The 13,446-nt window shown below is 38.4% G+C and overlaps 1 protein-coding gene across 1 annotated transcript in view; it reads left to right on the top strand.

Moving 5' to 3' along the window:
• The window catches only part of RFX6 (regulatory factor X6), a 61,116-nt gene extending 48,078 nt beyond the window's left edge, over positions 1-13,038 (top strand). Inside the window, exons 14-19 of the mRNA XM_004740074.3 lie at positions 680-797; positions 2,794-2,916; positions 3,580-3,786; positions 4,955-5,467; positions 6,521-6,733; positions 11,617-13,038. Coding sequence (XP_004740131.1) covers positions 680-797; positions 2,794-2,916; positions 3,580-3,786; positions 4,955-5,467; positions 6,521-6,733; positions 11,617-11,792 — 1,350 coding nt within the window. The 3' untranslated portion in view covers positions 11,793-13,038. The remainder of the gene's footprint in view (positions 1-679; positions 798-2,793; positions 2,917-3,579; positions 3,787-4,954; positions 5,468-6,520; positions 6,734-11,616) is intronic.
• The last annotated feature ends 408 nt before the right edge of the window (positions 13,039-13,446 follow it).

The following is a 13,446-nucleotide window of genomic DNA, read 5'->3' as shown; positions in this document are numbered from 1 at the left end:
ATTGAGAAGACTTGGCCCTTTTTGTAAAAGTAAATTTTCATAAATGCTGACAGAAAGTGTGGTTTTAAGTGTTTCTATTTTTAAATTCTGGGAGCACAGTATTTTGTGTTTTCTATGTTTTTTCAACTCTTTCTGAGAATGTGCAAGTCATCCATCATGAAGCAAGGCAGTAAGAGCAAATAGATCCATCACTAGTTGGTGTTAGCCATGCCCTATCAAGGAAACTAGTTGTAGAGTAGGGACGTTTTTTTTTTTTTTTCTCTCCTGGAAGAAAACAGATTATCATTCAGGAGCAGAGAAGTTAGAGTTAATCATTCACAGAAATATATAACCCTTCTTTGACACTTCACCTTCTGTTCTTTTTTGAAGTTCTGTCAAAGAAAAATGAGACAAAATATTTTTTATTCACAAAAATAATTTGTGAATTATTTTATTTTGTTGTCCAGTTCTGTTAGGTAACAAAACCATACAGAATAAAGATCTATTAGCCTTAAAAATGACAACAAAGACAGACAGACATTAAAATCCCTGGACAGGTCACTATATCTGATAAAATAAATTGCACGTCATGCCATCTGTCCATTTGTCAGACAGCTTCTCAACCTCTTGATTTTATGTAGGATGCATATAGTAACGAGATGGCAGATTTTACAGTTTCGTTTTGTTCCTTTACTTGTAGACCAGCAAACAAAATGGAAGATCTTTAAAGAAGAGGGCTCAAGACTTCCTGCTTAAGTGGAGCTTTTTTGGTGCTCGAGTAATGCATAACCTCACCTTGAACAATGCATCCAGTTTTGGTATCTCATGTACTTTATAAGGCTCTTCCTCCCTGAACACATTGTTCACTCTCCAGTCACAGTTCCTGTTGGTTTTTAAACATGGGGCACTGTCACTTCTCAGATCTGATTATCGAGCCAATAGACAATGGTAGTAACGACACTGGCTTGTGGAGTCAGACCACAGGCAGTTAAATCCTAACAAAATACTGCTTCTCTCTGGCTTGGTTTTAACCCAAGCTGCCTCTGCTCACTGTAAAGGGGATGAATATTTATAGCAGAATTACCAACAAGAGCCAAACTATGGAAAGAGGCTGAATGTCTATTGACTGATGCATGGATAGAGAAGACGTGGTCTGTATACAATGGAATATTGCTCAGCTATAAAAGAGAATGAAATTTTGCCATTTGCTACAATGTGGATGGAGTTAGAGTGTATTATGCTAAGTGAAATGTCAGTGAAAGAAAAATATCATGATTTCACTCATATGTGGAATTTAAGAACTAAAGCAGGTGAACATAGGGGAAAGAAGAAAAACAAAGAGAGAGAGGCAAGCAAACCATAAGAGACTCTTAACTATGGAGTGTTCTTAACTATAAAGCAACTGAGGGTTGCTGGGGGGAGTGAGGTGGGTGAGGATGGGCTGTACGGGGGATGGGTACTATGGAGGGCACTAGTTGTGTTGAATATTAGGTGTTATATGTAAGTGATGAATCACTGAATTCTACTCTGAAAACCAATATTACACTGTATCCTAACTAACTAGATTTTAGATAAGAACTTGAAGCCCTTAAAAAAAGGGAGGATGAATATTCCTTTTATTGGGCTGTATGGGCATTTTAGTGAGATGATATTCATGAAAAAAGCAGAGTCTAGTACCTGTTGAACACTTAATGAATAGCAGCTATTATTATTACATTCCATCAGTACCTTTTTTTGTTAAACAAGCAAGTAAACAATCATTAGTACATCATTTTACAAAGACACTACTCATTGCAGTATGGCAAATTTTTCATCTTTTCCAGGAACCCCATAGGTGCACTCCAGGAATCAAAGAGCAGCTGAGAAGACATGCTCTCATATTTCTCTGAAAGATCTTTCCTGATCAACTTGACTTATGAAACAAATTGAGTCAAGTTAGCTTTTTCAAAAATTGAAAACCTTCGTTTTCCTAAAATTTCTGGGACTCTGAATTTTGCAGCCATAATGCTAGCTCGTGGACAGCACTTCTGCATTTAGTAGTTGCTTTTTGAGAAATCTTCATATTATAAATAGGTTATAGTTAACTAGATGGTTTTTGTTTAACTCTCAGTGGAATTAGATAAAATCAGTGAACTTGCACTGAGGGATGAACAAAATGTCTTGAGCCTTTTATTTGAAATCTCTTGCTTAAATGTAAGGTTTCTGAAAATATATATTGAAGCCTGACGTTATGATGAAACCAGCCTTTTGCTGGGAAGCCTGTGGAATAGTTCAAAGAAGTTTAAGGTTTTCCAGGACAACTTCCAAATGAAAATGACTCTTTTGCTTTTGTCCAAACCAAGGAGAACTTTGTTTCAGGCTAGAAAGACATCTTACTTGATACATTTTTTCAAACCCTAGTGGTCATTGTCTAATTATTTAGTACAAAGTAAACAGAAATAGAGCAGAGTAGAGCTCATTCTCCCCAGGCTAAAGCTTATCACGCTCCAGTGTGTGCCCTCTTAAAGCATAAAGCATGTCTCACTTTCATCCGTATTTTCCTTTGATGTAATTAGTGGCCAAAGAGCTGGCAGGACAGTACACACAGTAAGCTGGGCAGGCAGTACACAGAAAGATTAGAGACTCAGGTTAAGCATGTTGGTCTTAGCAGGTCATTTAAAGTCCAACAAGTATTTGTTGATTTCAGTTGCTCCTTGTAAAGTGTTGTGAGATGGTCACAAAGATAACTCGACCTCTCTCTCTCTCTCTCTCCTTCTCCTTCTCTCCTTCCTTTCATCTGACATTGCCCTCTCCCCATTCCCATCCACAAACAAGGTTCTTTCCATTTGATCCGAATGCTTCTGGATGAATACATTCTCCTTGCCATGGAGACCCAGTTCAATAATGACAAAGAGCAGGAGTTACAGAATTTACTGGACAAGTATATGAAGAATTCAGGTAATTTAAAAGTATGTCTTGCTTTGCATGTTTCTTTCTTTGAGCCTAAATTCAAGAGTTTGTAAGTACATGTGTAAACAGCTCAGAGGTTTCTTTTCCCAACCATGTCACAACTAACACAGGATGGTAACACTTATTGAAACACTATTTTTTTTTCTCTCCGCTATTTACACATAGAGTAGTCAAGGGATTTTACTGGAAGTTCTGGAGGATAGAAAATGGATGTTCTTGTGAGAATTTAAATGAAGGTGGTGAGGTGATTATAATAAAAAATAACCATAATTCGAGACAACACCTGTGGTATACCACCTTATAAATGGCATAGATATAAGTTCTATAGGAATTTGGAGAAGGAAGAGAACATGCCTATTTGGGATGTGATGACTTGCACTTTGAAGACTGTCCACTCCCAAAGTGGATTCCTTAGTGCCCCCTCAGAACACACCTCACACTCACAAAGGTACAGATTATAATGACCACAAAACCCCAGCACCACTGCCACAACCCAAGACCTGCCAGCCTTGGTTCCCATGGAAGATATCCTCTGGAGTTTCCAGATTTATGACATAACCCTAAAACCTTTTCAGTTCCCTTTCTTTGGGCTCTTTATTAGGAATATGGGAATGATGTTAGATTTTCCATTAAAAAAAAAAATCTTTCCAGATGCAAGTAAAGCTGCCTTCACCGCTTCTCCAAGTTCATGCTTTCTGGCCAACCGGAATAAAGGGAGCACTGTTTCCAGTGACACCGTGAAGAATGAAAGCCATGTGGAAACAGCCTATCTTCCTCTGTCGTCCAGCCATCCTGGAGGCTTACCCTCTGCTCTGCCCCCATTCCCTGCTGGGACTACAGACACCATGCCACTCCCAGGTACACTATGGGACACTCAAGCTGCATGCCATCTCTCATGAGGCTGTTCCTTTGTTTTCTTCAAACTTGGTAACATCCAGCCATTCCAAGAATTAAAAAAGGCTTGTCTTAACTTTTCTTAAAGCTTTATATTTTTGTGACTTTTTCAGCATTTGTCATTCACACTTTTATCAATACCATTATGAACATAGATACCACACTGTGATGTGCTCACTTAGCTATGCTGGAAATACAAATAATTAGTTATTTTCATTTAGTAGAAGAAAAAATTAGATTTGTTATATATAAAATCTTGAAGATGCTTTGAAAGTCAAAAAAATGGTCTTCCTATTTATTTTTGAGTTTATGTCTCCTTCACTAAAAAGTAGATATGGTCATTTTAGGATAACCATTACAATAATTTTCCTCTTTGGTCTAGAGCTCCCTTTGTGTACATCTGAATGCTTAGTGGCTTGGCTTGAACTCATTACTAGATACTATTTTAAGTCTGTTTCTTGCCTTATGTCTTTTCTGAAATTCATAGGTATAACTTCATTGGACACACAGAATTTTAAACCTGGAAGGGCCTTTTAGCTCAGGGGCACAATCCCACCAGTGGAAAATCAGACTCTCAGGGAGTAGGTGGCATTCATAACTCATTGTTCGTCAGTAGTGTTTGCATGATGTTTTGAATCCGCTGCTTTGAAGCTGTGGTTGTTTTGACATTACTGCCTTTTCCTTTTACCCTAAGAATCAACCACTTAGCATTCAGCTTGGTTTTTAATTATGAAGAAATGTGAAGATCCCTTGACCTTCCCAAGCTTGAGCTGTAACTATCTTCGTACCCATGGAAGCACGAAGACATCCTGGACTTTTTTCCACAGTTACTAATACTAAATGTCTTCATGTTGTGAAATATACATATATTGCAATGGTGTTATTTATTTATTTATTTATTGTGATGGCATCTTTCATTTTATTTTTTTTTCAGTGTTCCAAAATTCATTGTTTATGATGGTATCTTTTAAACCCAGGTTTTAGTGTTCCCCAGTTCTGTTATTTTTAGAGAGTGGGAATGAACCAAATTAGAAAAAAAAATATATTAATACATCTTTTAGATAGTTTTTAAAGATGTGTGCCCATTTATTTTAATATGCCACTGGTGAATGCTCTGTGAATTTGTTTCCAGGTCAAATGGAGCTTTCCCAGAGTACTGGTCATCTGATGACACCACCCATTTCTCCAGCCATGGCAAGCCGAGGAAGCGTCATTAACCAGGGGCCAATGGCGGGAAGACCTCCAAGTGTGGGCCCCGTCCTGTCAGCCCCATCACACTGCTCAACATTCCCAGAGTCCATTTATTCTACCCACCCTCAAGCCAACCATGACTTTTATGGGACCAACTCTAACTATCAGACTGTGTTTAGGGCACAGCCTCACCCTCCATCAGGACTGTACCCTCATCGTCCTGAGCATGGTCGATGCATGGCCTGGAGTGAACAGCAGCTTTCTAGAGACTTCTTCAGTGGCAGCTGTGCTGGGTCTCCATATAATTCTCGACCACCTTCCAGCTATGGACCATCCTCACACAGCCAAGATACACACAGTATGCAGTTTTTAAACACAGGAAGCTTCAATTTCCTGAGCAACACAGGGACTGCCAGCTGTCAAGGAACAACATTGCCTCCTAGTTCACCTAACGGTATTGAAATTTTTAAAGAATCTTTCTGGGTTTTGAGATGGCAAGAAGGCAAAAATCAGACAGTGAGCTCCACGTCTGCTGAGCAGCATGTCACCCCATGTGAAGTTTCTAAAGCTCATGGAATCTTATATATATGGAGCTCATTTCTTCCACATATAAATATGTCCCTAATTCCTGTGGTTTCTTAAAGTTGCTGTTCTAAATGCCACAAATGATGAAAAATAACTATGTCAAACTGTTTGAGATCTCCCTTAATAAGTCCAAGAGAAGAATGTTTTGTCCATTGAAAATATTTCTAGTGAATAATGTTTCTTCTGGAGAATTAGCAGCAGATCTTACAACGTAAGGACCCAAACAATGTCCCTGTTAATCTGATAAAACACTTAAAGTTTAGGGAATTGGAAAGATCTGTAGACTTCCTCAGCCCCCAAAGAAGGCTCAGTGTCCTCTCTCTTAAGTGTAGGCCAGTCCTTCTTCCAGAAACCTAAATCTGTGGATAAAATTGGTATTTGACAAGTAGTGTAGTCTTTATGAGAAGTTAGTCGTGCTTTCTTTGTTTATAGGAAGATCCTGTTAATTTAGAAGAGGAAAATATATGAAAGAGGTGTAGTCATATATCTGAAAATTAACAATAGGATAACTCCTTTGTATTTTTTTTAAAGATTTTATTTATTTATCGGGGGGGGGGGGAGAGCGAGCACAGGCAGACAGAATGGCAGGCAGAGGCAGAGGGAGAAGCAGGCTCCCTGCGGAGCAAGGAGCCCGATGTGGGACTCGATCCCAGGACGCTGGGATCATGACCTGAGCCGAAGGCAGCTGCTCAACCAACTGAGCCACCCAGGCGTCCCACTCCTTTGTATTTTTAAAAAGAAAAAACCAGCATAGTGAACCATATCCATATACAAGCATGGATCCAACTCTATAGTAAATGGAGATGTGAATGTAATACCATGGATCTTTAGGGTTCTACTCTATTACCTTGTCCCTTTTTTTCCTTCCTGGAATATTCTCTGTAGTAAGTGAAGAGTACATGCTCGACATTTTCTGTTATAGGATACTATGGAAGCAACGTAAACTACCCAGAGCCTCATAGACTTGGATCGATGGTGAATCAGCACGTGTCCGTCATCAGCAGTGTTCGCTCACTGCCTCCCTACAGTGACATCCACGATCCACTTAACCTTTTAGATGACAGTAGTAGAAAGCAGACCAGCTCGTTTTATGCAGACACATCACCTTCAGTTGCCTGTCGAACTCCAGTAGTAGGTAAATTATTTTAGTAGTTCCTGAAAACATTTTTAAAAAGCTGTGAACCTCAGGTATGTAGTTTTACTTTGGAGGGTGACTGTTGAGGTGAACCGGGCCCTCCTGTTCCTAGAGGTGACCTATCACTTTGGATCTGAAGTCTTATTTTTGTATTAGTAACAGTCTTCCCAGTTCCCAGTATATATGTCACTGCACAATCTAGTGCTAAATCTGTTATTCTTTCAAAAGCTGACACCTCTTATGTTTGCAAAAAATAAATCAAATCCATCAGATGCAGTTGGAAAGACTTTAAGTTTTACAAGGGCAGGAATGATGTCTTTTTCTCACTCTCTCTTGTTCACTGTTGGACCCAAGGGCAGTGCCAAGAGGTGTCTTTGGACCCCATAATCCCCAGCAGTACCCCCAAAGCCACTCCAGGTTGAAAACAGTGGTGATTTGTGATAAACGTTACTGTTGTTTTCTCAATTATATGTAAAATGGGATTAGACAGCTCTGTAGAAAATGTTGTTATTTTTATTGTTCTGATACATACAGTTTAAGTAAAAATGAGCAAAACTGTGTGTTTGCCATGAAGTCCTCTAGCATCTTCTTGCAACCAGGTTGCTCTCCCTGTGAAATCTCTGTGACATACTAGATGCGTCAGCAGCAGCCACCAAGTGTCTGCCACAGAGTAGCAACTCCATACATCAGTGCATTGGGAAAAAAGGGATAAAAATATATGTGGATATATATATATATATATATATATATATATATATATATATATGGATAGATTTAGTTTCCCATAGCACAAGTATAGTTGCATGTAAGTATCAAGGCAGAGTGTTAATGCTTATATGCAATGGTTGAAATCTTCCAGTGGAATAGATTTCAAGCTAGCATAAGTCAAGAGCATTGACACCCAACTGAAGCATAAGGGAAGATGAGATAAATTCCATCTCTCCCCTCTCAGTGTGCTTTTCCAATAACTCAATAGGAAGCACTTCTTCCTTTTCCGTGACCATCACAGATGCTCCCTGAGCAGAGTTTAGCAGCTCATCTCATGCTATCTGCAGATGGTCATTGCTTCTAGGTTACTCTAATGAAGCAGAAAATTCCACTTCAGGAAGTTTCCTCACCATCAGACTAAAATGTACGTGTTGCTATTGTTACTATTAGTTCTGTTTACTCGTAGAGATAGTGGAAGCTTTGCTGGAACATAGCTTGGGTGTAGGATGGATTCTAAGCTTTAGTTGTCAGAGATGGCTTATAGGTAAATAGCAAAGAGGGCTTCTGAGTGAAAAGAGAGACTAGAGTAAGAGGTAAGGAGTGCAAGGGAAGTTAGGACCCACTGTTTCCTTAGTTATAATGACTGGTTTTCAGGGACAGAACAGGTAGTTAGAAAAACGAGATAAACAGCAACGAGAAACCAGCAACCATACATGAAAGAAATGTAGTGTCGGCGAGCAAGTTGGTCAAATTCTTGAGAATCTACTACTATGTACCAAACTTCATTATAGACATGAGTTTATAACGGTGATTGGGATGGAGTTCTATCTATAAGAAGTTTACATTCTAGTAAGGAGATATAAGACAGTAGATGCATAGACAAATGCATTAAAAAGATAATGATGGATACTCTGAAGTCAGTTAAGTAGGGTAAAATGGCAAATAGTTATGGAGAAACTGCTTTTGGTAACATAGTTGGGAAAAGAATCCTGAAGCAGAGACATTGGAGTTGAAAGCTGAGTCATGAGGAAGCATTGACATGAAGACCTGATGGTGGAGTTCTAGGCAGAAGAAATAATAAGTGCATAGTCTCCGAAAGGAGAACAAGGAAAATTCAGTGGACAGAAAGAAGGCCACTGTGTTTTGAGCATAGTGAATGAAAACAGTAGAGTAAAATAAATCAGTGTTCATAGAAGGTATTGTGAACCAGGGCAGGGAGCTTGGATTCTGTTCTAAGGGTAATGGGAAGTCATCATCGTAGCATTTGAGAGGAGTGACAGTCTACTCTACACTTCAGTAACATCATCCCGGCTGCTCCCTGCACAATGAGAGGGTGTGGCAAAGGTGAGGGTCATGAGACCAATGAAAAGGCTGATATGTTGGTTCAGGTAGAAGAAGACGGTGGTTTTTTTGTTTTTGTTTTCAAATTTTTTTAAATTTAAAATAAATTAATTAACATATTGTGTATTATTAGTTTCAGAGGGAGGCTTAAGTGATTCATCAGTTACATGTAACACCCAATGCTCATTACATCACATAATGCCCACCACCAAGTTACCCCATCATCCCTACCTCCCCTCCAACAAAACCCAGTTTGTTTCCTATTGTTAAGAGTCTCTTAATGGTTTAGCTCCCTTTCTGATTTAGTCTTGTTTTATTTTTCCTTCCTTTCCCCTATGTTCATCTATTTTGTTTCTTAAATTCCAAAAAGGAGTGAAATCATATGATATTTGTCTTTCTCTGACTGACTTATTTTGCTTAGCCTAATACCCTCTAGTTCCAACCACATTGTTGCAAATGGCAAGATTTCATTATTTTTGATGGTTGAGTAAAATTCTGGTATATATATGTATATACCACATATTCTTTTTTTATACAATTTAAAAAAATATTTTTATAAACATATAATTTATTATTAGCCCCAGGGGTACAGGTCTGTGAATCTCCAGGTTTACACACTTTACAGTACTCCTGGTAGCACATACCATCCCCAATGTCCATAACCCCACCACCTTCTCCCTAGTCCCCTCACCCCAGCAACCCCCAGTTTGTTTTGTGAGATTGAGAGTCTCTTATGGTTTGTCTCCCTCCCAATCCCATCTTTTCATTCATTTATTCCTTTTCTACTCCCCAAACCCCTCACGTTGCTTCTCCACTTCCTCATATCAGGGAGATCATATGATAGTTGTCTTTCTCCGATTGCCTTATTTTGCTAAGCGTAACACCTTCTAGTTCCATCCACGTCGTTGCAAATGGCAAGATTTCATTTCTTTTTTTTTTTAATTTTTTATTTTTTATAAACATATATTTTTATCCCCAGGGGTACAGGTCTGTGAATCGCCAGGTTTACACACTTCACAGCACTCACCAAAGCACATACCCTCCCCAATGTCCATAACCCCACCCCCCTTCTCCCAACCCCCCTCCCCGCAGCAACCCTCAGTTTGTTTTGTGAGATTAAGAGTCACTTATGGTTTGTCTCCCTCCCAATCCCATCTTGTTTCATTGATTCTTCTCCTACCCACTTAAGCCCCCATGTTGCATCACCACTTCCTCATATCAGGGAGATCATATGATAGTTGTCTTTCTCCGCTTGACTTATTTCGCTAAGCATGATACGCTCTAGTTCCATCCATGTTGTCGCAAATGGCAAGATTTCATTTCTTTTGATGCCTGCATAGTATTCCATTGTGTATATACCACATCTTCTTTATCCATTCATCTGTTGATAGATATCTAGATTCTTTCCATAGTTTGGCTATCGTGGACATTGCTGCTATAAACATTCGGGTGCACGTGCCCCTTTAGATCACTACGTTTGTATCTTTAGGATGAATACTCAGTAGTGCAATTGCTGGGTCATTGGTAGACCACATATTCTTTATCCATTCATCTGTCAATGGACATCTGGGCTCTTTCCATATTTTGGTTATTGTGGACAATGCTGCTATTAACATTGGGGTGCAGGTGCCACTTCAAATCACTATGTTTTTATCCTTTGGATAAATACCTAATAGTGCAATTGCTGGCTCATAGGGTAGCCCTATTTTTAACTTTTTGAGGAGCTTCCTTTCTGTTTTCCAAAGTGGCTGTACAAGCTTGCATTCCCACCAACAGTGTAAGAAAGATCCTCTTTCTCCACATCCTTGTCAACATCTGTTTTTTCCCAAGTTGTTAATTTTAGCAGTTAATTCTGACTGGTGTGAAGTGGTATCTCATTGTGGTTTTGATTTGTATTTCCCTGATGCCAAGCGATGTTAAGCATTGTTTCATGTGTCTGTTGGCCATTTGCATGTCTTTTTTGGAGGAATGTCTGTTCATGTCTTCTGCCCATTTCTTTTTTTTTTTTAATATTTTATTTATTTATTTGACAGAGAGAAAGAGATCAGAAGTAGGCAGAGAGGTAGGCAGAGAAAGAAGGAGGAAGCAGGCTCCCTGCTGAGCAGAGAGCCTGATTTGGGGCTCAATCCCAGGACCCTGAGACCATGGCCTGATCTGAAGGCAGAGGTTTTAACCCACTGAGCCACCCAGGTGCCCCTTTCTGCCCTTTTCTTGACTGGATTATCTGGGTGTTGAGTTTGATAAATTATTATAGATTTTGGATATTAGCCCTTCATCTGATAAGACATTTACAAATATCTTCTCCCATTCTATAGATTGTCTTTTAGTTTTGTGGACTGTTTCCTTTGCTGTTGAAAGTTTTTCATCTTGATAAAGTCCCAATAGTTCGTTTTTGCTTTTGTTTCCCTTGTCTTTGGAGATATGTCTAGCAATAAGTTACTGCTTCCAAGGTCACAGAGGTTGCTGCCTCTGTTCTCTGGGATTTTGATGGATTCCTTTCTCACATTAGGTCTTTCATCAATTTTGAGTTTATTTTTGTGTATGGTGTGAGAAAGCGGTGAAGATGGTAGTTGGAACAATAGAAGTGTGTATGGAAAGAGGAGGTAGATTTGGGATCTATTTGGGTGATAAGGTTGTCTCTTAACTTAAGTTTGAAATTGAGTTTCCTTTGTGAACTATGCAGAAGAAAAAACAATTTCTGGGAAAATAGCATAGCTATTGTGCTAAATACAAAAATAAATAAAGAGGCTTAGAGTGAGTGGCACTTGCAAAGAAAAAATATCAAATTTTTTTTGTAGTCAATATTCAATCACTGATTATATTTTCCTTTACAGCATCCAGCTTGCAAACACCAATTCCTTCCTCCTCATCTCAGTGTATGTATGGAACTTCCAATCAGTATCCAGCTCAAGAGACCCTGGATTCCCATGGAACGAATGGTAGAGAAATGGTGTCCTCTTTACCACCCATCAATACTGTGTTCATGGGAACAGCAGCCGGAGGCACTTAAATCAATAATGTTGGGTGGGGAATGAAACCAAAAGTCTCTACTGCTCAAATATTACTCACTCAGATTGCCATCATAGTAAAGAAAATGGAGTATACAGTGACAGGACATTGTTTTTCAAGTCACTGATACAAAACTATGGAGAACTCCTTAATGAGTAGAGATATTTGCAGACTTTGCCTTGCACACAAATGGTTTAAAATGTGATCTCATTATTAATTATAGTTTCAAACATTATCATTGGAACTAGTGGGGCTTTGAAGATGCAAACATTTCAGCTATGAAGATTTAATATTTTGCTTCCTAATTTATTGAAAATCTATGTGCTCCTTCATCTTTGGTCTATAAAGGGAAAATATTTAATGCCTTAAAATAAATTTAATTTATTAGGGTCTCAGAATCACTGTTTACTATCCCTTATTTGACCAAAAGTCAAATGTGTATGTTCTACCTCCTATGGAAATGTTTACAGGGTCAAGACTTAATTAAGTTCATTCTAGACCAAAGTTGCTTGACTTTCAATCCTGGGCATTAGAGTGATGATTTCTGTTACATAGCGATATGTCAATTCTATGTAACTGAATGGAGATTATAAATGCTTTCTCTCTTTACTTAAGAGAGATAAGAAGAAATGAAAGAAATAAAGTATGAAAATATTTTTAAAGCCTTGATCTCTCTCAGAGCTGTTACTGTTTCTGAAGAATGCTTGGGATTTGCTGGCAAAGCTCCTTTGGCTATTAAATTTAAGACTACAGCTGGTTGGTCAAAACATCAGAATTCAAGAATATTTACAAATCATATCCATGCATATAAATATAAGGAAATTGTGGCAGATAGACTATTTGAACTTCTTCAGATTTGGAAGCAGTCTTTCATCAAATACTTGGCTTAGAAACTAAGAGTGAAGGAGTGTTCAGGGATCATTTGAATACAAAGGGAAATTTAGAAGTGAGGAATTCATTCCATATGAGTTAATAGAATTTGATACACCATCTCTCTAGCTCTATTTCTTTCTCTTTACTATGTGTCTTAGCTGAGAAGTCTGTTGTAAGATCATGGCCTATAACGGCAAACCTCCATTAACTTCACAGCCTTTTCCTATACTTGCACGACAGGCCTTAGATTATTTGTGTCAGGGACTGGGTTATACTGTGATCTCTGGATACATTTTTAAAGGATTTGTAAGCCCTAAATACCCATTATACATCATGATGTAATTTCGTGAAGACAAACTGTGGAATTGTTTTCAGCAAGCAATAAACAATGAATTGTGGACTTGCCGGAGTGTTGCTGCCCTTTGCTCAGTAGCGTGCTTAGTAGCATGTAGTTTATGAGCTAATTAATTGAGCAGAAAAATTTTGCAACAGTAACAAATCATGAGAAATAGCCATAAATGTTCTATTATTTGCTGTAGTAAAATCGTTAGAGTACAAAAGGGAGTGAAATGAATAAAGGCTTGGACTGAAGGAAAGAACAAAACAGCTTTAAAGAAATGTTTGGACAGAAGTCTTGAAAATTAAGAACAAAATTTCCATTGTATAGTAATTAAATATGTATTCAGCATCTGTTTTGTGGAGACACACTGGAAAATGCAAGTTGAAAACGATGAAAATTAAAATACAAAGACAGTAAAACAAAAACAAAACAAAACAAATAA

This window comes from Mustela putorius, unplaced genomic scaffold (assembly GCF_011764305.1).
Source record: "Mustela putorius furo isolate JIRA1106 unplaced genomic scaffold, ASM1176430v1.1 tig00003983_pilon_pilon_pilon, whole genome shotgun sequence".
Lineage (NCBI taxonomy): Eukaryota > Metazoa > Chordata > Mammalia > Carnivora > Mustelidae > Mustela > Mustela putorius.
This window is presented reverse-complemented; position numbering and strand designations above follow the sequence as displayed.